Source organism: Laccaria bicolor, genomic scaffold (genome assembly GCF_000143565.1).
Source record: "Laccaria bicolor S238N-H82 LACBIscaffold_4 genomic scaffold, whole genome shotgun sequence".
NCBI classification, from domain to species: domain Eukaryota; kingdom Fungi; phylum Basidiomycota; class Agaricomycetes; order Agaricales; family Hydnangiaceae; genus Laccaria; species Laccaria bicolor.
The window spans coordinates 424,231-446,032 of record NW_001889875.1 but is presented as its reverse complement, the minus strand read 5'-3'; the positions used below and the strand labels follow the sequence as shown (position 1 = coordinate 446,032).

Genomic DNA, 21,802 nt, shown 5'->3' with positions numbered 1-21,802 from the left:
TTTCTGACTAGTGGGCATTCTGAGTTTGGCAGCTCCTTTAGGTCCATTCGGCTTATTATCACAGTATCACTGGAGTATTCCGAATGTTGTTCCCTGCAGGATAGACTGATTGTCAACGTTATCAGTAGGATCACACGACAAAGTACTTCAGGTTATTTGGCGTCGCCAGAGGTTGCCAGCTCCAATGCAAGCCACGCGCGGATGCATCGGATCAAGTTCTTTGAATCGATTGCGATCAACATCACGTGGAAAAATCTCATTATCTTTCCAAGTTCGCAACACTCACCTCTGAAGTCATAGATGACGAGCATTCCAACCCTTTCTCTCGAAAAATCGCTCTTAGAAGGCAAATGTGACCCAAAACTACGAGATCTGACCAGCCCCCTCGTCAATCTCACGAAATCGGTGGTGGACGGCCAATTCCGAAGTGCACTTACATCTCCTTCAGCTCGTACATTATTTCGGCCACGGTCTAAGGCCCTTGATCGACCTTTGTCCGAACTTTTTCAATTCGCAATTCAGGACACTGAAAACCCGGTAGAGGGGGAAATCTTGAGGTTGACGCTGGCCGTCGCCTGTTTGTACGCTTTCGTGCAGGCTAACTGGACTGGACCTGATCTTGATGTGCAGCCCTTGGATGTTGTGCAATTTGACTCTGATGCGATCACGAACGCCTCCATAGAGCAGGTGGCCATCGCAGAGTTGGCGTACGGCGGTGAACCGGCATATCATCTTGCCAAAGTCCCTGCCTTCCTCCGAATTTCCCAGCTGCTCCTGGCCCTCCCTTACTCACATGTTCAGTCAGCGCCATGGTGGCGGTTACGCGCTACTCTCGTCCATCAACAAGTTTTGGATGAGCCAGTTGCCGTTCCCCTTGAGCTCCAGTCTTCTCTAGAACCCTTAGGCCTCGCCTTGGCCGCTGATCCCCTCCTTTCTGGACGGCTGTATCTGGAGCAGGGATTGTTGGATCACCTCCTTTCTCAAGATAAATCAGCCGCGGAATATTTTGTCAAGGCGGCTAGAGCCACAGGCCTGGAGTACGAGTTGACTGGTGCCCTTGGGAAGAGAACTAAATTCCAAGAGACCGAGCTCAGTCAACTAGTCCTTCTAGCCGAGAGCCATCTACGTGACGACGATTTGGACGTTAGTCCCCCACTCCAGAAAGAGCATGGAGCAATTCCGCAGCGTGACGCGTCTCAAAAATCAAACGTCCCAGAAACAATGGCTCTAAATGACGATACGCTATTGGAACAGACAGAATTTACTTCTTCTCGACCAGCAGCAACCAATTCTCGCCTTGACCACATAGATCCATCGTCCCAGCCACCGCTCCATCCCCTTGACCAATGCATTCTCCTCTCACTCTGTCTCAATGTCAAAAATACATCACCATCACATGGCCTCACCTCCGAACAGATGTCGCCGTATGTTGCTCGCGTGATTTCACATCCCCGAAACTGGTCGTCGCACACAATGGCCCTACTGTTGCGCTCCCGTCTGGAATCCTCACGCACGCGCACTGTGGAAAGATCAACTTTCCAGCTTCAAGCGTTGATAGACCAAATACCTACCACCGATTCGACGCTTTCCGAAAGACTGCGTTATTTCCACTCTATCCCTCTTCCGAGTAAATGGGAAATGGAAAGGGAACTCGCGCTGCGATTCCTGAGTCTCGGGGTGGTCAAATCAGCGTTGGAGATATTTGAAAGGCTCGAGATGTGGGAGGAGGTCGTCAAGTGCTGGGGCGCCCTGGAGAGGCCCGAGAAGGGAATTGCCATTCTTCGTGATTTACTGGAAGGCCGAAAGGCAGAAGCAGAAGTAGTGCTTGCTCGAGGTAAATCGACATCCGCTCATCGAAAGGAGGTCCAGGATTCTACCCGCGAAAGTAAATTGTGGTGCCTGCTCGGCGATCTGGAGCCTGATAAAGCTGCCGAGCATTACGAACGGGCTTGGGAGATATCGAGAGAGACCTCGGGACGGGCGATGCGTTCCCTCGGAGGGTATTACTTTGCCCGCGCGAAGTACCCCCGAGCTATTACCTGCCTGAAACGCGCGGTAGCAATCAACCCGCTGTTGACGCGATCATGGTTTATCCTTGGCTGTGCGTCCATGCGCGAGGAGGACTGGGAAGGTGCCAGGAACGCGTTCAGTCGTTGTGTAGCGCTTGATGAGGAGGATGGAGAAAGTTGGAACAACCTGGCAAGTATGTATCTCCGCTTGGGGTCAGCCAAGGAGGACGGGGTGTCCGAGGTAAGTCCCTGATATTTTTTATGTGGAAACGGATACTGACGAGACATCCGCATGCTTTTAGATTACTGACGAGATTGGGGGAGTCACATTAGCGGGCGGAACTACCAAGTCCATCCCTTTCTCCAATAAAATGCTCGCATTCCGCGCTCTAAAAGAAGGGTTGCGTTTCAGCTACGACAACTGGCGCATGTGGTACAACTATATGATTATTGCGATGGATGTCGGAGAACTTCAAGAGGCGTGTCGAGCACTGGGACGCGTCGTCGAGGAGACTGGCGACAAAATGGGTGCGAATTCCGTCGACGAGGACGTCCTTGAGCGTCTGGTTGAAGCCGTAGTCAGGGCTCCTGCTAACCCTGCGGAGACCTTGGGAGATAGCAAAGCTCAAAATGAAGTATCCAACCCAAATGAAGGACATGGTCTGTTCAGGAACGTCTCAATCCTTTTTGAAGAAAAAATCTTATCACGCGTTTCGTCACCGCGAATTTTCCGTGCCTACGGGCGGCTTTTGACTTGGGAGTCGAAGTGGGAAGAAGCGCTCAAGGCTTACCTCGATGGATACCGGATTGGGACGGCGGGGACCATGGAAAAGGGAGAAGCTGACGTCGAGAAATGGCGTGAAGCCGTGAGCGAGGTGGAAGACATCGTGGATATTTTGAGAAACTTCGGGCCGCAGACAGAGAACTACAAGTGGAGATTGCAAAGGCGCAGCATTGTGCGGGCCTTCATGGCTCGTACCCGGGATTTCGAAGACGAGCCTGAGTGGGGTCGCCTGGTGGAGCTCCAGAGTGAGTTCTGGAAAGAAGGCGAAGAGTAAAGGAAATTTTCAAAACGGGGAGAAAGGTCTTCCCCGGTCAGACGTTGGCACGGTTTTGGCCCTGCTTTATCACAGGCTAAACATGGGGATGGTGACGTGAATGAATGGGAAATGGAGTAACATAATTTGGAACAGAGACCGAAATATATTACAACGGGAAGCTCGGAGGTTGATAGATGGATGGATGGATGGCTGATAATGGAGGCATCGCGTGGTCGTGGTTGGAGGAGGAAAAATACAAAAGTACATTATAAAACTTGCTGACGATAATCAACGGGAATAAGGTATGATGGGTGGGCGATGATGACTGAGGGCATGTGCTGAACTACCAACCCAACGCCCGAGCCATGCGATTTAACGCTAGAGTTGTTATGATCTCCGTTACGATGTGCAGTCCAGCGGGCTTTATGACGAGTCTAGCGTAATGTTCGTCCGTCGCTGGGCTGACATCCCACGTCGCCAAAGTTGTCCGTCCATCTACGCACTAGAGAGACAGGAAAAGGTCGGCATAACAACCAAGCGAGGTTTATGTTGGGGGAATCGCGAACCTCCATTCTGTGTGAACCCACTCTCCATTTAAGCTCCTTCCCGCTCTGCGTTATGAAGTAGCGGGAGCTGATTTCAACAGGAGTCAGCAGAATGTGGGAACGGAGAGAAAGGGATACATACACGCTCCCGTCCTTCTTTCCTGGTCGTAAAAGAAAATTCATGCCTATTTGCGTCCGGTTATTGCCATACATGATGAAGCCAACCGACGTTTCTGGGCCAAAGTAGAGGAATGAATTATCAGGTCCCATGATGCCTGGATGTTGCTGTGACCATTCCGCCTGCCGCGTAATTCTGGTGACGAGATTAGGGGTCTGCCCAGCCTGCCCAAGCCTCAGTGTAGATAATGGTTGGGGGTCGACGTTGGGGACGTACCTCTGTGCTTAAGCCATCCGTTCGCATTATCAGTCCGATAGATCTGGGGATGACGAAGGGGATAAAGAACGCACATCGAAAACGCAGCTCTACCCTCAAGATCCTCAAATCTATGTCTGAATGGATCGTCGCCGTATTGGAGGAGAACACATGGGGTCGCCATAATTTGTGCGCGGAAGGGGGAGTGGAAGTAGATGGGTAGATTAAGTCATCCGTTCAGTTCCTCTTTTCTTAGTCCGTCAGGAGAACCGGAACGGGCGTCTCCACAGCCACACGCCACGTGTCAATAGTGAAGATCGCGTGTTTGTCCCGCGTGGCCGAGGGCCCAGTAATCTGGAGACCACGAATCTTGATTCTTGTGAAGCTTTGCCTTGACCCTGACCGGCCTCTTCAGAACCTGAAACCGAATCCTCACTAGCTTCAGAATCCAGATCTTGTTAGATGGGGTATGCGGAGATGATGTTTCATTCAGGATACTTAACACGCTAGCGCTGTTGCTGATCCGGTATAAGACAAGAGCGTGTTGGAAGAATAAATTATTTTTCAGCGAACCTGAGGTCATGGAGAAGATGTTATCGAAAGGAGGATACATATCGATGGGGAAGGTGACTCACAAATAACTACATCTACACACCTGTAAGTAGGGCGCTATAAGGGGATGATAAAAGCGCACGGTTACAATACCCAAAGGTAAGTGTTTCCATGGAGAGCTCAGTCGTAAACTAATGACACAAAACCTATTAGCACTGATACAAGGGAAGTATAGACCATTTTTTTGTTATCTCACCATGTATTATTCCTGAAGCCGAAGAGAAGAAGAGACTGTTCAATGTCTTTGCATATCGGATGGAGCTGAGGAGACAAACCATAAAATAGGGTCCAAACCAGGACAAACGTAAACACGTTATCTTGACCAGGGTTTACAAGTTCAGCTATCCCTCCATGGATGAACTTCGCGGGCTTGCCGTAACAGTTGATTGTGTAGATGCAAACGGAGGTGAGGATCGTGGATGTGAGGAACAGGGTAAACCCCAGCCAATTCTCGAGACCAAGGATACCGGCTGCCGCCCCAGCAAAGCATGCGGAAAGGAATTTCACAGTTGTCAAAGAAGAATTGGCAACCACATTAGGTCCATATATGAGCTGCGCAGATGTTTCTTCCGTCGTCGACATGGTGGCCGACAAGCTCGATGATGTACGTGGCCGACGATGTCTGTGAGCTCGCGATCAAACATTCCCACAGTCCTCGTGTGTATATCCTTACGTCATTTGCTTATAGGGGCCAACGTTGGAGCAAAGTTGACCTATGTATTTGAATTTCTCGTCCCAGATGATATCGAACAAGAGGAAACTCTGCCGTCAGGCGGGTAAACAGTAATACGCATATCTGACGAAACCGCGGCGGACCAGACCCACATGGAAAACGTTCGTTTCTATTACCTTCAGAATCCATGGACAAATCTCTTGAGATTAAACGTGTACAAGGATTTTTTCAGCAGGAGGCGTTTCCATAACGCCGGTTTTGCAAAATTCAAGATTTGATTTACGAGATATGGAATACACTCAATTTATTTTTTGGAGACGAGAGGCGGATTTTAGAGTGCCCAGACACAAGGTGGAAGGAACAAGGAACCCCTCAGGCTTCAGCGTAAGTATCTTTGATGGCATTGCGACATAGATGAGCCTTATCCTGGGCGATCGTATGTGTACTGGCACCGAAAGCAGCCCCGTTTGTTCGCGGAGGTACGGAGGAACATTTAACCGGTGCTTGATGTGCTCAGTAGTTCGTCCAAGTCCTCAGGATTTAGGAGATGGTGCGTGGCCACGGCTCTGCTCTCGCTCAAGGCAGGGTGTGCGTCGGATTGACTGCACCCTTTCAGACGATAAAAACATGGAGATAAGATGGTGGTCCGCCATTGAACACTGTTTATTCAGTCGACCACATGTTTGTTTCCCTCTCTAATACTGTGGGCGTTGAACATGAAAACTTAAAAAATTGTATAGACTCTGCGCCTCGGATTGACTACACCCTTCCAGACGATAAAAACATGGAGATAGGGTGCGTAAACTTTGTTCAGCCAAATGTTTCTTTCCCCTTCCATTAATGTGGGTGTTGAATACAAAGAATTATGAATGTTCGCTGACTCCAATACAATGCTAGTTTCAATAGATTCACGGCCGCAAGGGTCTGGCTACCGGTGACATAGACTATGTCAACAGGCTCAACCGAGGTCCCTGCTACTTGTATGGTTGTTCAACACACATCCGGCGACGTTCGAGCCACGAATAGCCATGTCTTCTCCCGACCACCCTAGTCAGCTGCTCAATACAAAATTTCCATCCTCGGTATGGGTCCGGAACTTCATCTCAGTTCGACTGTTATATCACGAATCAGAATCAAAAGGCACACTAAAATATATACATCACCCTGCAAACAATTCATTCGTCAATTCCCCGGCGAGTACGGTAACGGAGCCGCTTCACTTCACTCGACCTTTTAAAGGATTAAAAGATAAACACATTTACTATTAGGCTGCGCGTTGATCAGGACGCGCCCACACGACAACCATAAATGAGGCATTTCTGTTCGCGACAGTCGCACAACGCTCTGAACCCGTTTCTCATGGTTTAATTTCAAGTCAATCACAATCAATACTAAGTTCATCATCGGAATTAGCGATGGTTCGAACGCAAGCCGCTAATCGGAGCACCTTTGAAACGTTCACGCCCTTCTAGCGCAGTGAATGTTCATGCGATTAGTCAGAGGAGCGATGATCCAGCTGGGGTAAAAGATGGGTCTAATTATAAGGTTTTTCCTTGTATCCATTCAGTGCCGGATTTAAGTGCGTGCAGGGATATATGGCACGTTCGAAGATCCGCTAGCCGTACATGTACAAGTCTATGTTTGCGCTATGATTATGTACTGGTAAGTAGCTGATTATTTCCCGCTGTGGTACCGTTTTACTTACGACTCAGGACTTTTATTATTATTCGTTCGGTGACCTCGCAGGTTTTTCTTTTCTTTTGAGAAGAAAACGGGTCTGAGAATTACTTTGTACTAGTAAGCTAAAGAGGTAAACAAGTACACGAGTATGCCAGGTGGTCAAAGTCTTTCATTTCGCTTCAGTTTTCTCCATTGGAATCTTCCACTACGAGTAACCATGTTCGTTCGCTCAGGTCTATCGTTGCCTGGGCGTCTGATAAAATGTCATTCTTGAACAATGCCGTAATAATCTGCCGTAAAACAATCTACACACTTTTTCTCTCCCCTCGATGTGTCGTTAAAACATACGTGCTGCGCCCTAGTAGGTGGTACCGGTACGACATTCCGAGGACTCATTGATAGCGTATTTAGAGACGGGGAACTGTGCAGAAGGCCCACAACGAAGTTCTAAAAATAGCTAGAGTCTGCTGTTGGAAAGTCCTTACGATGCTTTCCAAGTTGGCGTATTTGAATGGCACAGTTCTCGAAGTAAAGGAATCACACAAGACTTTCGACATATGCCATTACCATTTTTTTTTATTACAAAGGTGTACACAGATTGTAAAAAGCGGGTTCAGACGGTGAACTAAATATAAACAAGCCCAGGTGATCGCGAATTCTCTGGCCGGCGTTAACTTGGGTTTAACGGAAATTGACTGGCAATGACATACGTCGAAAAGATTAGCTGAAGGTGCCTTTGTGGTTTTTTTTTGGGGGCTTTCAAAAAAGCTCCCTTTCAACCTGCTCTAAGTAGTATGTATGCAGCTCCGAGAAACCTCCGAGTGATTCCCATTAACGTGCGATGAGAAACATAGCCCAACATCACTGATTGAGGCTGGAATATCTTGAGAAAGTGATGATGTTCAAAGTCTATATTTTATAAGGGAAAAGGTTCTCCAACGTCGACCCCCTCTGCAACGGCTGTGAAGGTGAAAGGACGGACGACGAACCCATAAAACTTTTTTAATGGCAAATGATGACTACCTTTTCACGAAATCCCAAAAACTAAACAAGGCGTCAGCACACTGGCAGCGGGTTAAAAAAAAAGGTTCAGACCTTGAACTTTCCGGAAGGTATCTTTGTTGGTAACAAAAGTTGTGTCTTTGTGTTATCATGATGAAAGTTGGACCATCGAGTAGTAAAATGGAGAGGAAAGCCGAAGCAAAGGTTTCCTTTTTGTTCGGAAGGACTTGAAAAATAGGCCAATAGGGTTACTATAAAATGGCGCGCGGGGGGAATGGAATGTTTGAGAAAGGACTTCGTTCGGATGATGCCGCATGAAAGGTAAGGTGGACGGGACCTGGTCAACTATCTTCCGAACTTTCATAAGCCTGTCCTATTTGTGGAAACGCAAAAAAATATTTACAAACGGTGGGAGTATTACCCCACATCATTGTTAGCTTTTACTTGCGAAAAAAGTTGGAAGAAATTGTCGCACTTGCTCAAGTTATCCCACACCAGGGTATTGAGAAATGTTTCTCGTGTGCGCGACAGCGCGTTTAACAACTTTTTTCATGTGCCTAGCGCTCAACTTACGCCACTAAAATATATGTATTTGACGGGCGTCAGTGGAGCAACTCTCTGGGTTCGGATAATGTTGCGTGAATTTGAAAGGTACTTAAGATGTGCAGGATTTTTACAAACCTGAATAGCCGGATTTTTTTGCAAACTTCCTCTTCATTTCGTGGAAAGGCAAAATTTCTTTACAAATGGAAGTATATTATACATGTTACCCCACATGATCGTTACTAGTAGCTTCTCCCCCTAAAATGTCCCAGCCCGGAAAAAGTGTCAAGCAATGCACAACTTCTATGGAAGCGCGTTGAACAACTTTTATCATGGCGGTGCTTACAACAGGATGTCAGCGGACAATCAGCGGAACAACTTTAGCTTGAAAGCGCAAATCCATCGGCCGATCGCTTCATCCAGATAAACGAGATAAAGAATCACATGACCACTCAAGATCTCTCTCCCCCACCCCCAATCCCATGTCGTCCTCATTGGACTCCCCCACAATCCCCAACGCAACACACACCATAAACGTAGGCGTCCTAGGCGCAACAGGAACCGTAGGCCAGCGCTTCATTACCCTCCTCTCTGCACACCCGTGGTTTAAAATCCATGTGTTAGGCGCGAGCCCTAGATCGGCGGGGAAGAGGTATGGGGAGGTTGTCAAGTGGAAGCAGGTTTTGCCTATCCCTGTTGGGGTTGGGGAGATGGTTGTTAGGGAGTGTAAGGTTGATGAGGGGTGGAGAGATTGTCAGATTGTGTTTTCGGGGTTGGATGCGGATGTTGCTGGGCCTATTGGTTAGTTCTTCTCCTCCCTTTCTTTTTGCATTGCATCGCAGTGGACTGATTGACTATGGGGTAGAGGAATCATTCCGCGCCTCCGACCTCGCCGTCTTCTCCAACTCAAAGAATTACCGTCGAAACCCCCACGTCCCCCTAATCGTCCCCCTCGTCAATCCCTCCCACCTCTCCATAATCCCACAACAACGCCTCCTTCACACCCCGCCCCTGCAAAAAGGGTTCATAGTAACAAACGCAAATTGTTCAACGACGGGATACGTCATACCCCTCTGCGCACTCGAAAAAGCGTTTGGACCCATCGAGAGCGTCCTCGTCACGACGATGCAAGCTATTTCGGGGGCGGGGTATCCGGGTGTATCGGCCCTTGATATTATGGACAACGTTATCCCGTATATCTCAGGCGAAGAAGAGAAGATTGAGTGGGAGACTTTGAAGATCCTTGGAGGAATTGCGGAATCGGACGCGGGTGTGAAGACGTTTGATATGCACGCGAAACACCCCCTGCGTGTGTCTGCATCGTGTAATCGCGTTCCGGTGATAGACGGACACACCGAGTGCGTTTCGGTGAGGTTTAAGAGGAGGCCTCCGCCGAGTCCTCAGCAGGTCCGCGAGGCGTTTAGCGCGTTCACGCCTGATTGTCAGGCGCTTGGCGCCCCTAGTGCGCCTAGACGTGCGATTGTAGTTCATGAAGAGGCGGATCGGCCGCAGCCGAGGTTGGATAGGTATTTTCAGGATGGGGCTGGGGTTAGTGTTGGGAGGGTTAGGCAGTGTCAGGTGTTGGATGTGAAGTTTGTGGTGCTTGCGAATAATGTGAGTATTGGGGCTGCGACGAGTAGTATTATCAATGCGGAGATTGCGGTTCTTAAGGGGATTGTTGGGTAGACCCGTAGAATTAGATGTGAAATAAATAAATGAATTGTGATCATGACCACCACGAGCAGTTCTGACATCTTCCAACGCCTCCATCCACGCGTATACCTAGAACGCTTCCTAGCAGAGAACGTACGACCCGATGGGAGGCCGTTGAACGTCGCTAGGGACCTTGCAGTTAACGTTGGTCTGTCTTTCCTCCTTCCTTTCTTCTCCATCTCTCAACCGAATCTAAAAAAATGTGAACAGGCTCAATATCAACAGCCGACGGCTCCGCCCTCGTCAGGCTGGGTAATACGACTGTAGTATGTGGAGTCAAAGCTGAGATTGCGGAGCCAGAGTTGGATGAGGGGGTGCGCGGGTTTTTGGGTGTGTGTTTCCGTTTGCTCTATCCCCTCTTCCTATTGATAACTCAAGTAATGACTGTGAATATGAACAGTGCCAAACCTGGATCTACCAGCGATGTGTTCCCCGCGGTTCAAGCCTGGTCCGCCGAGTGAAGAGGCCCAGGTGCTTTCGGATAGACTTAATGACGCGTTGGTTGCGTGAGTTTTCTCTTCTCTTTGTCTTTTGATTTCTTGTACCTTTATCCTTTTGATTTCATCTCCCCCTTGGATTCATTCATTCATCTTTGCTTTGCCGTCATTTCGTATCTCCTGCCCGTTGCTTTTTCTTCATCTTTGAAACTTTGATTTCATTTCCACCAACTTTTTGTTCATATCAGCACTCGTTACCGCATCCCCTTCTTCTCCCGTCATGTTCATCTCCGCACCTTCATTTGCCGTCTATCTCGTACCCTCTCATTCGCATTCACATGTTCATCTCCGCAAACTATCTCACCCGCCTTCTAACCCCCCACTCTTTCACCAACAGATCCAACATCCTCCCCCTCACCTCCCTCTCCATCCACCCAAACAAAGCAGCCTGGGTACTCTACGTAGACGCTATATGCATAAACTATGACGGAAACGTGTTTGACGCTGCGCTTATTGCGATGGTTGAAGCTTTGAGGAACAGTACGTCGTCACCCGTTTCCCGTCTGTGCCCCCCTGTTGCACTCCGCTTTTCGTCTTCACCTCGACTTGAAAGAAAGGGAATCACGAAAGCTGACGTGGCCCCCATCTCACCCCCAGCACAACTACCAAAAGCGACATACGACGAAGAAACGGGCCGGACGACATGTTCGCGAAAGATCAAAGTCCCACTTGAACTCAACCATACCAGTTTGCCCGTACCGCTTTCGTTTGGGGTGTTTGATTCGTGCGTTCCTTCCTTCCTCCTCCACCAACTCCCTACGATACCAACTCTAACAACACCCCCCTTCCTCCTCGGTAGAACACACGTCCTAGCAGACCCAACATCATTCGAAGAACCCCTCCTCGACACCACCATCTCCATCATAATGAGCAACGCCAACCCGGACCGCCTCATCAGCGTCTCACAGCTCGGAGCTGGGGGTAACGATGCCCTCCTTACTTGTGTTGAGGCTGCTAGAGTGAGGTGTAGAGAGATTGTAGGGAGCGATATATATAAATGATTTAGAATTTCATTTTCGAAGACTGTTTATTGAGTGAGGTATCGATAAGTATGTGCAGTAAGTCGATGATGGATGGGTGATTATAAAAGTCTAGAATAGCAATGGTACGTATCCACGAGCGAGAGCAATCGCATCTAAACAGCATTCGCAGCCCGACCCTGCCTCTGCACATACCCCTCAATCATATTCATCATGTTCCCCAAATCGCGTTCTTCAGGCAACCACTCCCCATTGTTCACGCACAAAATCTTCATGCGCTCGTGGTAGTTTAGGTCGGGAAGCAGCTTGGGCGTGATGAGGAAGTATTGCGCGCTGTCTTCTTTGCATGTTACTTCGACCATCGAGTTGTGTACTGTGCGTTCTGCGCGTTGGTCCATTCCCTGCAGAAGAGGGAAAGAGGAAAGAAAGACGAATTGAGAATTTGAAAATCGAGCTATGAAATAGATTGGGGAGTAAGGGATGGAATGTACCTGATTGATCTCATCCACCAACGAAAACGGAGCTCGGGCTTCCTCGGTAAGACTCATAAGGTAGAGAATAGTGGTCAGGGAACGTTCCTGAATACATAGTCAGCCCAGGTGCCATTCATTCATTCATCAATGATGCAGGGTACTGGGTACTCACTCCACCAGACTGTCGTTGTCCAGTTAGCAACTGCAATTTCTCGCTATCGCGGAACTTGACCAAGATGTCGATCGCCCACTTGTCGTAGTCTTCGTGTTCGCTGATGCGGATCTCGCCAGCGCATCCAATGCCTAAAAACCCGGTGAGGACCTACAACGATTGAGAAACTGTTAGATACGTACGGTCAAAGGCAGCAGAAAACTTCTCTCCGATGCTTGCGACGAGTTTCTCAAGGGCCGGTTGCCAGTTGTCCTGAGAGGGTAGTTTTGGATTAGTAACCTTGGCCGTGCCAATGAGAAACAGATCGTACCCTGGCATTCTTGATGTTACGCTCTACCTTGTCTGCCTTCTTTTGCCTTTCCTCAAGTGTTTTCTCAAGTTGCTCTATCTGCGGGACGTCAATACAGGGAAACGAAAAAAAGAAACGAACAGGAGATCACTCACATCTCTCTTGCGCTTTTCATACTGCTCGACAACGCCAGGATTAGTATTAAGATTCAAATCGAGCTTGGCCCTCTGCCTCTCCAGCTCATTCTCCAGCTCTTCCCTCGACCGCAACTCCACACCCTCAGGATCTGGAGGCGGCGTTCCGTTCTTCTTGGACTCTTCAAGCGCCATTTCATAAGCAACACGGACTCGCTCAGATTCCGCATACTCCTCTCGGATGTCCTCTGGCGCTTCGTCGACAATCTGTCGGTTTTCAGCTAGACATCTCTTGGTTTCTTCCTTGATCTGTATAAAGGCTTCGTTGACTGCATCGAAAGATAAGTTGGGTATACGAGGCGGAAGAAGAGCGCGGTACCTTCGTTGAACTCCCCCAATGCCGTTTGGAACTTTTCATCTTTCTTGTTACACAGTTCCTGCAGCGCGGCCCTGTTGGCTCCAACCTGAAGGTACTGAATCCCGGCATAGGCACACGTCTGTGCCTCTGGAACGATGGCGTGCGCCAGGTTCTATACATCGCGAATTAATAGTGACCGTGTCGAGCTAAATAGAACCCACTGTGTAATCTTTTGCGTTTATCATGCGTTGCTGGCTAATGGATAATAGTTTCTTCCTGAGCTTTTTCCTTTCTTCATCAGCTGAAGGTTGACTCATATACTGTTTAAGTTGATCCCGTAGGCGTACTATGCGCCCAGATCAGCATTTGCTAATAAAAGCAATGCAGGGCTTACTGAGCCTCGACTGAGCGGTAGCAATCCTCTTCTGTTCGTTTTTGATTTCTTCCCTCCGGCTTTTGACGCTGTTCTGTAAGAAACAGCCAAGGAGTTAGTCACAGATCGCGAAGACGGCCATGATACTAACAATCCGCGCTACAAATGACTTGTCCTCTTCCGCCACATCGTCAAGCTTCTTGTTCACCCCAGCCATGGCTTCGTCACAGAGCTGCTTTTCCTGCACTGCCGCTGCCATCATCTCGTCATACTTTCGCTTGGTCTCAGGATCGACTGAGGAAACGATGTCAGCTTAAGTAACGCTCAAAACGAAGAAACTTACTGGTTGGGATGACAAAGTTCCTCGCTTGATGGACATCTCGCGTCATGTTGCCCACCGCCTTTCGTCCATACCGAGAACGTGACACGATGTTCATGGTCGTTCCATTGATGAAGTTAGCTCCTCCAGGATGATTGTGTCCTGGACGAGCCACAACCTCCATGGTGCGATTGACGTCTACATTAGCCTTGAGAGCAATAGCCTGATTATAGATGATATTTTTCAATGTTAGAAAATGCAAGGCAAGAGAAAGGGACATACGGTTCGGTGCAAGTTGAGTTCTCTTCTTAAGAACCATTGTAATCCCTCAGGATAATCGATGTAATCCAGTGCATATCCATCAAAGTGCAGCTCAGCCAACTGAAACATAATGATCAGTTCAAGGTGTCGTGAAGCTTCCTGATGACAAGGCAAACCTCTTCACGACTCATTGGAGGAGGAACTAACATATCCTCCTGATGTGCTCTGAACCACGTCGTAATCCGGGCTTTTCGCCCCAACGCTCCTGAGTCATTGATGTGATGATTGAGAGTATCGCAATCTTCTTGTGACTGGGCAACAAACGTCTAAATGAATACAATCATCAGGTTACTGGTGCGAAGACGTAGGCAAGGAATTAACCTTCATCTGGCCAGCACTGAAACAAGCCTCGACCGCGTTTGCATACCTCTTGTCTTTAACAGTAACACACATGAAAGGCGGCTCGAACACTTGTGCCTTGAAAAGATGCTTGTTGGATCGAAGCCACTTGATTGCGTCGTGGGTCTCCCTGTCCCAGCGATACATCATAGCGAGCTTACGAGCATCGGCGTCGTCCAGTTTCTTCAGCCTAATCAATATCAGCCCGACCTGCTCCCATCAAAAGCGTTTCCACGTACTCTGCAGCGCCCTTGTCATACTCGTGTTTGGCATCGGTCTTTCGAACGACCAGGCTTTCGAGCTGCTGATCCAGTTCTCCCCTCCGCGCAATGAGTGATTGGCGCTCTAGATTTATTTGCCTCTGCAGCACCATGTGAGAACGGGGAAAGATCATGGAACCTGACGTACAGCTTCGTCATTGAGCTGTTCTTGACTTGGGAGCTCGGGAGGATCTCTGGCCAATTCATCTTCTTGCTTCTTAATGTCGTTGCCCAGACTTTTGATCTTAATGGTGCGCTCCTTTTCCGCTCTCTTGAGTTGCCCGAGCTTCATGTTAATATCTTCAGCGTCGGTCTCCTATCCTCACGTGGTACATCAACATGGTCCTCAACAACGATTACTTGATATACGCACGAGTTTGTCATTAGCCGTGTGCTTGGCTTGCATTCGCTTTACATGAGCGGAAACTATTTTCTTCTTATCATCCCTAACCTTGTCCAAAGCCTTGTGTGATGCATCAAGCTTTCTGCTCGATTCAGGGAGTTAACGAATGGTCAGTTATCAAGCGACACAACTGACTTGAGAAATTCATGGGCAGGGGCGTTTTTCGCCTTCAGCTTTGTGACCTTCTCATGGAGTCTTCGCTGATTCGCCTTGATCTCCTTGAAACGGATTAAGGTTTCCCGATAAGTTGCCACGGGGATGAGGACGTTCAAAAAAGCGATCTACGGGTGCGTGTTGAAGAGGAGATAATATGAAAGACGACAAAGCGGACCTCGTGCTCAATCTTCTTACGGTCCTTATATCGCTGAACATCTCTTTCGATACCTTCGTTGCGCTCAACCATTTGCCTCAACTGCTCTTGCTCTCCTTTGATTTGCTGCACTTAAGTGGTCAGGCCCTGTTCACAATCATAGATATAGTGCCAAGCTAACCAATTGCATCGCTTTGAGATCTTTACCAGCTGAGATTAACGTATCGTGCCAAGAGGTGAGGCGTTCGTCACCAGCTGCCCGTTGTGTTTCCCTGAGGAGCTGTTGTGGGGTCATCGCTGCAAACTCTGATACTTTATCTTGAGGAAGGAAGGAGCTAGATAGGATGCAAAGTTTTATTGAGCACACGTATCCATCAAGATCTCGACACTTACCATAGATTGCCAACTTGAACGTTCAATTCCGTCATTTTATGTTTGATCTCGTTTCCCGACGCAGCGTTTCCATTCAAAGTAAAGTTGGAAGATTTTGATGTTGCGCTGAGGGTACGGCGAATTATGACATTCCGTTTTCCCTTGGGACCTTTGAGCTCTATCTCAATGTAGCCACCTTCGGTTCCAATCTTCACGAAAGAGTTCAATTCAGAGGCGCGACCAAGGATCTAAAAATTGTGCAACTTAGATAGAGGATCGTCGTCGAAGGCGGCATCTTACTGAGGGAGGGAAATTCAAGCCTAAAGCGATAGAGCAAGCAATGCTACTTTTCCCTGTACCGTTGGGACCAACAATCATGTTAAGATAAGGACCAGGCCGGAACTCCACAAAGTCGTAGGTGACAAAATTGTGCAGTTGGATGCGAACAATTGATCCTGGGATATAGCTAAACGAGTTTAGAACGTCAGATTGAACAGAGACGGTGACTACCAGAAATGCCTACCCATCGACGTCGCGTGGAAGCGTCTTCTTCTTGGGTAAATGTTGAGAACCACTTCCACCAGGACGCGATTCACCCTCTTCGTTGAGACGTGTTCGCTTAGCGCCCCGTGGCGAGTCAACACCTTCCGGATCGCCTGTGTCATCTTCCCCTTCAGCGTCTTGATCTCCCGCACCATTTTGTTCACCGTCTTCATCGTCTTCCGCGTCGACGCGTGCTCGTTGCTTGCCTTTACTTTTAGACTTTTCCTCTTTCACTCTGACTTTTTCTTCTTTGACAGCTGTGCTTGCTAAACTAGAGCCAGGCACATCATCGTCGTTGTCTGCCACGACACCCCGACGAGGCATGCTGCGCAAAATCTAGAGTGAGGAGGGTGGAGGAAATTGGGAAGCGCGTGATGAAAGTACGTGACTGGACCTCGTTACGGTCACTCTCTTTCGTACTTCAGGGCCAGTCGTTACGCTCCTAAGTTGCCTAATCGGACAAAGGTTACGGTACCTACATAGTCCTCCTTGCTATCAACCCAATAAAAAATTTGAACAAAGCAAGGTGTGTGCGAAATTTCTCCACCAGACAATGGCAGACATATACATCCATTCTTTTAGCTCAACCCCTGTTTGTGGATAGATTTTAATCATGCCTGACCTCAACTTGAACCTGACCTAGGAATCCTACTAGTAGGAAAACCCCTCCGAGCAGAACCGTGTTGCACAACACAATCAAGTACATAAATTGCTGCGGCATAGTAGAAAGTCTATATGATTCATTTTTGAGAACTACGGCTTTAATAATTTTTGGAGTCCGAAGCGCGAGTTCTTGTTTAGGCCTGACTGCTTTCAGCTATAAAAATTTAATCACATCCAAGGCAAGGCCAAGGACTACCTTAGAGGTCCAAGGCTGGCCATCATCGCCAAGTATTCGCGACTCACCAATAATCAAACAAAACGGTAGGAAACTGACTAGCTCGGCACTGCATCTTATAACACTTCTCTTGACTAAAAAATATATGAAGCTTGTAACTAACTTCAAATAAAGCCGTAACGCGGTTTAACGTCTACGCATAGTACGCCGTCAGTTTATACGCGCAATATACGCGTCGACTTTTGAAATTTCGGGGTCAGTGTAGTCAAATTCTCTGGCACGTGATCAGCGTCGCGGGTTTTGTTTGTCCTGGTTTGTTTGGCGATCGTGACGATTCCTTACAGCAGACGCCACATCCTCCTGTACTCCCACCCCCCACAACCATGGCGAATGCGTCGCCAACGCCGTCGTTCGCGCTGACAGACACTACGCAAAAGGCGCCGTTGCTACTGGTCCCTCAAGCAACGAATGACGGCCTGCACATAGTACCAACGACTGAGCCGCTCTCTGAGGCAGACATCACAGCCATGCGTCGCAGGATACACGAAATGGGGATTGTATCTAGTGAAAATGGACACGCCAGCTCAAGAGAAAAGGAGATGGCCGATATGGTGAGTCCTCACCAGAAAAATAATCACAACGAATTTACATCGTCTCAGGTTCTGCGATTGACAGCCTCAAGCCTCATCGATCCAACACAACTTTTGAGCCAGGCTGCCACAATTTCAGGCTTAACTAGCCAACGGAACTTTGTGATTCGCCAGGCGGAAGAGGAAAGGGGCAGATGGCAGTCTGAACGAGACGGCTGGGATAGAACAGCAGAAGCCTTGATTGCTCAACGAAATAAGCCAGGAAGCTCGGCGGCCAAAGATGAGGTTCGTTGTAACTATTTTGACCCTGGAAATGAATTCACCAGAGTCACCAGGAATTCGAACGACGCTGTGCGGCCTATGAGTCGGATAACAGAGCTCTTCGCGACAAGGTGGCCCAAAAATCTTACTTATCTGCAAGATACGTTACTGACAATCGTCTGGTAGCTCTATGATGCGAACAACCGGCTGATGACGCTCGAGTCTGAGCTGAACAAACTTAAACCTATCCTCCTTATGCAACCCTATCCCAGGGGAGATGATCACACGAATATACCCTCACAGTCATTAAAACACGCACTTGCACGGTCAAAGAAAGACGAGGAGACCATCGAGGATATTATCGACGAGGTTGCCGAGGGTAACAAATCCAACCCACCAACGGCTTCAGCGTCAACCTCAGACATATACAAACGGCGTGATGCTGTCGCTCAACACCCATACCCATACAATCATTCCTACCAAGCTCCTCGCCACACCGCGGTGGCCCAAGGTAGCCAGCAGCAACCACTTCCCACTGCCTCCTCATCTCGAATTCTATGGCAACCCCCAAATCTCAATCCTTCTTCTGCCACAGATCCGCCACGTCGCGTTCGTTTGAGGCGAAGAATCATTCCTTCTCTGTCCTCAGACGCGCGAACAGAACACATCCTCCTTGCTGCTCGGAAGATTGGTCGGGAACGCGCTAGTGTCGTCTCAGGTCTAGCACATTACGCCGACAAGGAGAAGGCCAAATGGGTTAGGGACCAGGAGCAGCAGCGCCTCAATCGAGAAGCTGAGCGTCTAGAGAAGGAGCGCTTGGAGAGGCTGGCAAGTGGCAACGCTGGCGCCTCTTATTATCGGCGAGACGCTGAATTTGCCAGCCCAACGCAGAAACAGACTTCGAATACTCCCAAGAGGAGTGGGTTGAGCCACTACGCGCCTATCATTACTGGAATACGTCCGCCGAGGAAATCTGCTAGTCAGACGACCTTCGTGTTCGTGGGCAATTCAGGGGAACCTGTTGGAGGAGTTGAGACCGCTACGCGGAGTGATGCTACTCCTAGACGCGATCGAGAAGAAGAGACAAATCAGAAGGCAGGAGGTGGTCCGCCCACCCCCATGGACTCACTCTTAAGCGCTGCTAGGAGTATGATGGACGAAGGCGGAAAGAGTAATGGTCGTAGGAGGGCTGGCCCCTTGGAACACTCAGAGAGTCCTGCTCCCAAGAAACGCCGCGTCGCTGGTAGCAAAGGACCTAGTCATGGACGTGCGAAGAGTGCCCTTGACGTGTTAGCTGACCAGGCAGCAGTTGCCAATGAGGCTGGTAGTTCTTCCGCGTCTGCCCCTCGTGCTGGCGGGAAAAGGGCTTCCGCGAAGGCGAAAGGAAAGGAGAAGGAGAAGGAAGGAGATGTGGGTGATGGAAAAAGCAAGACCGGTAATGAAGATCAACAGGTTATGGCGAAACCTAAGGGCCGGCCGAAGAACAGCAAGAAAGTGGCACCAACGCCAGTTCTCGTGGCTTCTGGAAAAAAAGCGCGACCCCCGAGGGCTCCACCGCGAGATAGGACAGGCAATAATAATCATACTTCATCTAACCCCACGCAGACACTGCGTATGATCTCGCCTCCTGGTCCTCGAATTATCTCAGCTCCCGATGGTCGTCGAGGGCGGATGTATTCACCTCTAGATGAAGCTCTGGCTCCATTGCCTAGCAAACTGAAGGGCAAAGAGAAGGCGGCGAACAGAGAACCCGAGCATGTATGGGTGGATTCGGGAGTTGGGAACCAGAGACCGAGCACGGCTTTCAGTTTCGGACCGGTTGTTGGATGGGGCGAAAGGGTAGAGGGGGATGGGAACGATGAGCATGATGGATCTTCTTCTCCGATTATGCCAGAGCCGTCAAGACCTCGATACGACCCAGTTTTGGACGCTGCAAGGGTCGTAGAATCGTCATCTCTACAAAAGCCTGTAGATGTGCATCCTACTGAGAAGGAGGGAGATCATAGGGCGGGTTCTCATCAGTCTACCAGTCCGAGGAGAATGAATGGAGTCGCAGCGAAAGTAGTGCCGAGTGGCTCAATAACTATCGAGACGGATGGTCTGAAGAGGTTTTCACAGGAGGAAGATCAGGCGGCAAGTACTCGGAGTCTGGAGGGAACTCATGGGGTGGCAGTGGACGCAGTGGAGAGTCGGTCGTTACTTGTTGACGTTGAAAAGCATGATCAAAGCCAGGAAGTCGAAGTGGATGCAGCAACTGTGGTGGAGCAGAACGGTGTAGACGGAGATAAGGACGAGCAAAACGACAATGACAACCAACATGGCAGGGACAAGCGAAACGACGGCGACGAACAGAACGACAGGAACGAGAACAGTACTGAGGACAAGACTGGTGGGAATAGACTCGGCGATGCGCATAGGTCGATGAATCACCCTCGTTCGCCAACACCGCTGCCAGGGCCGCCTTTACGAGAATTGGATGAAGATTATGACGATGAACATGATGGCGATGCAGATGCAGAGGGTGAAATAGATCCAGAAGCATCTGATGCTGCCCAAGAGTCTGCCATGGCCATATGTGCGTTTTTATCTGCCGACCGATCCATCACAACCTTCTAATACATCATTTACCACAGGAACTCTTCCCATTCGCCTAGCTCTCTGGTCTTCGCTCCTCAAACAACCACCCAGCTTCAACTTGAAGCATATGTTTTTGTGGTCAATACAAGCCATGGGATACATCTCTCGATCCCGCTCGATGAACCTTTCTTTTCATCACCAAACGTAATGGCTCCTTGGAGTCAAACCACGCGTTTTCTTCATTGAACGGATATACTTCCTGCAACATGTCGAAGAAGCAGGAGCTACAGTGGGTGTCGGGATTCATGGACTTGTCCAACCAGCGTGAGAAGTTCATATGTAAAGTGTAGCGAGGATGATAATGAACTCTTGGCTGAAGTATGCAGGCTGTTGCGTCTCGAGATGTTCACTCATAGAGCCCTTCGCAAAACTTGGCCAGAAGTGGGACTTAGTGCAACAGCTACAGAGGTTACCACCAATTTCGGCAGCGGTGGTTGAGAAAGTTTGGTGAGCCGGCTGATTCTATCTCAGGACTTGACTTATTATTCCTCCAGCCAATGACTTTGAAGCCGACGCTGGCGTCTCTACAAACTGCCGCACCTGCTCAATCTCAGTCCTCCCATATTCCTCCCCCTCATATAGTTCCAAATCCCAAGTTAGGCCTAGCGCCTCTCAGCAGTGATCTATCGACATCCAATCGACCACTATCACCGGGCGCCGGCCCGTGAAATTGTGATGCAAGATCAAGCCAAAGCGCCTCATGTGGCATTTTATATCAGACTCTTTCAATCATCACCTTGACGTTCATCGTTTAAAAAACTTGACTTTATCATACTTATCTGATCTTGGATCTTAGGTGGTTGTATTTTAACTGTAATAAAACAAGACGTTTTCGGGCTCCCGCATCCTGCGATATACCGGCCTCTGTTCTCCTCATGGCCTGATGAGTCGATTCTACGACGGAAATGGGAAACCTCTGTGAGCCCTGAGCCCTGATCTCCCGTCTGTTTTGATGCGGCCCACGCACTGGTAACTTCTGTTTCTGCGGGACATAGGTTCTTGACGACAGCTTGGCGGACTCATGTGTCAATGATCGAGGTAGAGCAGAAGGGGTAGCTCTCGCCCTCGGAATTGGTGACGGCTTGTCCCGTGTTCTCTAACTCAATTTACAGATCCTACGAAACTGGCGCGGGTTTACCTGAG

The 21,802-nt window shown here is 49.0% G+C and overlaps 8 protein-coding genes across 8 annotated transcripts; 5 read left to right on the top strand and 3 right to left on the bottom strand.

The window, feature by feature from the left end:
* Positions 1–300: 300 nt before the first annotated feature.
* On the top strand, positions 301–3,335 carry LACBIDRAFT_182961 (uncharacterized protein; the record flags this gene model as incomplete). Its single annotated transcript, XM_001876844.1, has 2 exons — positions 301–2,241; positions 2,360–3,335. The coding sequence occupies 2 exons, from the start codon at positions 301–303 to the stop codon at positions 3,065–3,067; spliced, it is 2,649 nt and encodes an 882-aa protein (XP_001876879.1). The 3' UTR covers positions 3,068–3,335.
* A 57-nt stretch (positions 3,336–3,392) lies between these two features.
* On the bottom strand, positions 3,393–4,151 carry LACBIDRAFT_311201 (uncharacterized protein; the record flags this gene model as incomplete). Its single annotated transcript, XM_001876368.1, has 5 exons — positions 3,393–3,551; positions 3,616–3,682; positions 3,737–3,936; positions 3,989–3,995; positions 4,063–4,151. 5 exons carry the CDS (start codon positions 4,149–4,151, stop codon positions 3,393–3,395), a joined length of 522 nt encoding a protein of 173 aa, XP_001876403.1.
* A 620-nt stretch (positions 4,152–4,771) lies between these two features.
* On the bottom strand, positions 4,772–5,161 carry LACBIDRAFT_311200 (uncharacterized protein; the record flags this gene model as incomplete). The annotated part of the gene is made up of 1 exon (XM_001876367.1): positions 4,772–5,161. The coding sequence occupies one exon, from the start codon at positions 5,159–5,161 to the stop codon at positions 4,772–4,774; it is 390 nt and encodes a 129-aa protein (XP_001876402.1).
* Positions 5,162–5,540: 379 nt separating this feature from the next.
* LACBIDRAFT_323199 (uncharacterized protein) lies at positions 5,541–6,278 on the top strand (the record flags this gene model as incomplete). Its single annotated transcript, XM_001876843.1, is given in 6 exon segments — positions 5,541–5,636; positions 5,667–5,688; positions 5,773–5,802; positions 5,993–6,047; positions 6,067–6,094; positions 6,159–6,278. 6 exon segments carry the CDS (start codon positions 5,541–5,543, stop codon positions 6,276–6,278), a joined length of 351 nt encoding a protein of 116 aa, XP_001876878.1.
* Positions 6,279–8,959: 2,681 nt separating this feature from the next.
* Positions 8,960–10,208, top strand: LACBIDRAFT_290875 (uncharacterized protein; the record flags this gene model as incomplete). The annotated part of the gene is made up of 2 exons (XM_001876842.1): positions 8,960–9,278; positions 9,343–10,208. 2 exons carry the CDS (start codon positions 8,960–8,962, stop codon positions 10,161–10,163), a joined length of 1,140 nt encoding a protein of 379 aa, XP_001876877.1. The 3' UTR covers positions 10,164–10,208.
* On the top strand, positions 10,206–11,688 carry LACBIDRAFT_231094 (uncharacterized protein; the record flags this gene model as incomplete). Its single annotated transcript, XM_001876841.1, has 6 exons — positions 10,206–10,338; positions 10,401–10,520; positions 10,591–10,696; positions 11,025–11,167; positions 11,285–11,411; positions 11,487–11,688. The coding sequence occupies 6 exons, from the start codon at positions 10,206–10,208 to the stop codon at positions 11,686–11,688; spliced, it is 831 nt and encodes a 276-aa protein (XP_001876876.1).
* Positions 11,689–11,691: 3 nt separating this feature from the next.
* LACBIDRAFT_292667 (uncharacterized protein) lies at positions 11,692–16,657 on the bottom strand (the record flags this gene model as incomplete). Its single annotated transcript, XM_001876366.1, has 23 exons — positions 11,692–12,068; positions 12,159–12,245; positions 12,313–12,443; positions 12,495–12,564; positions 12,623–12,700; positions 12,757–13,064; positions 13,115–13,265; positions 13,315–13,439; positions 13,488–13,560; positions 13,618–13,760; positions 13,810–14,008; positions 14,068–14,166; positions 14,223–14,372; positions 14,428–14,635; positions 14,685–14,806; positions 14,854–15,021; positions 15,079–15,190; positions 15,244–15,389; positions 15,440–15,544; positions 15,600–15,753; positions 15,812–16,038; positions 16,091–16,256; positions 16,314–16,657. 23 exons carry the CDS (start codon positions 16,655–16,657, stop codon positions 11,823–11,825), a joined length of 3,612 nt encoding a protein of 1,203 aa, XP_001876401.1. The 3' UTR covers positions 11,692–11,822.
* Positions 16,658–17,554: 897 nt separating this feature from the next.
* On the top strand, positions 17,555–21,281 carry LACBIDRAFT_323195 (uncharacterized protein; the record flags this gene model as incomplete). Its single annotated transcript, XM_001876840.1, has 7 exons — positions 17,555–17,782; positions 17,831–18,046; positions 18,209–20,597; positions 20,677–20,803; positions 20,986–21,067; positions 21,088–21,106; positions 21,154–21,281. 7 exons carry the CDS (start codon positions 17,555–17,557, stop codon positions 21,279–21,281), a joined length of 3,189 nt encoding a protein of 1,062 aa, XP_001876875.1.
* Positions 21,282–21,802: the final 521 nt, after the last annotated feature.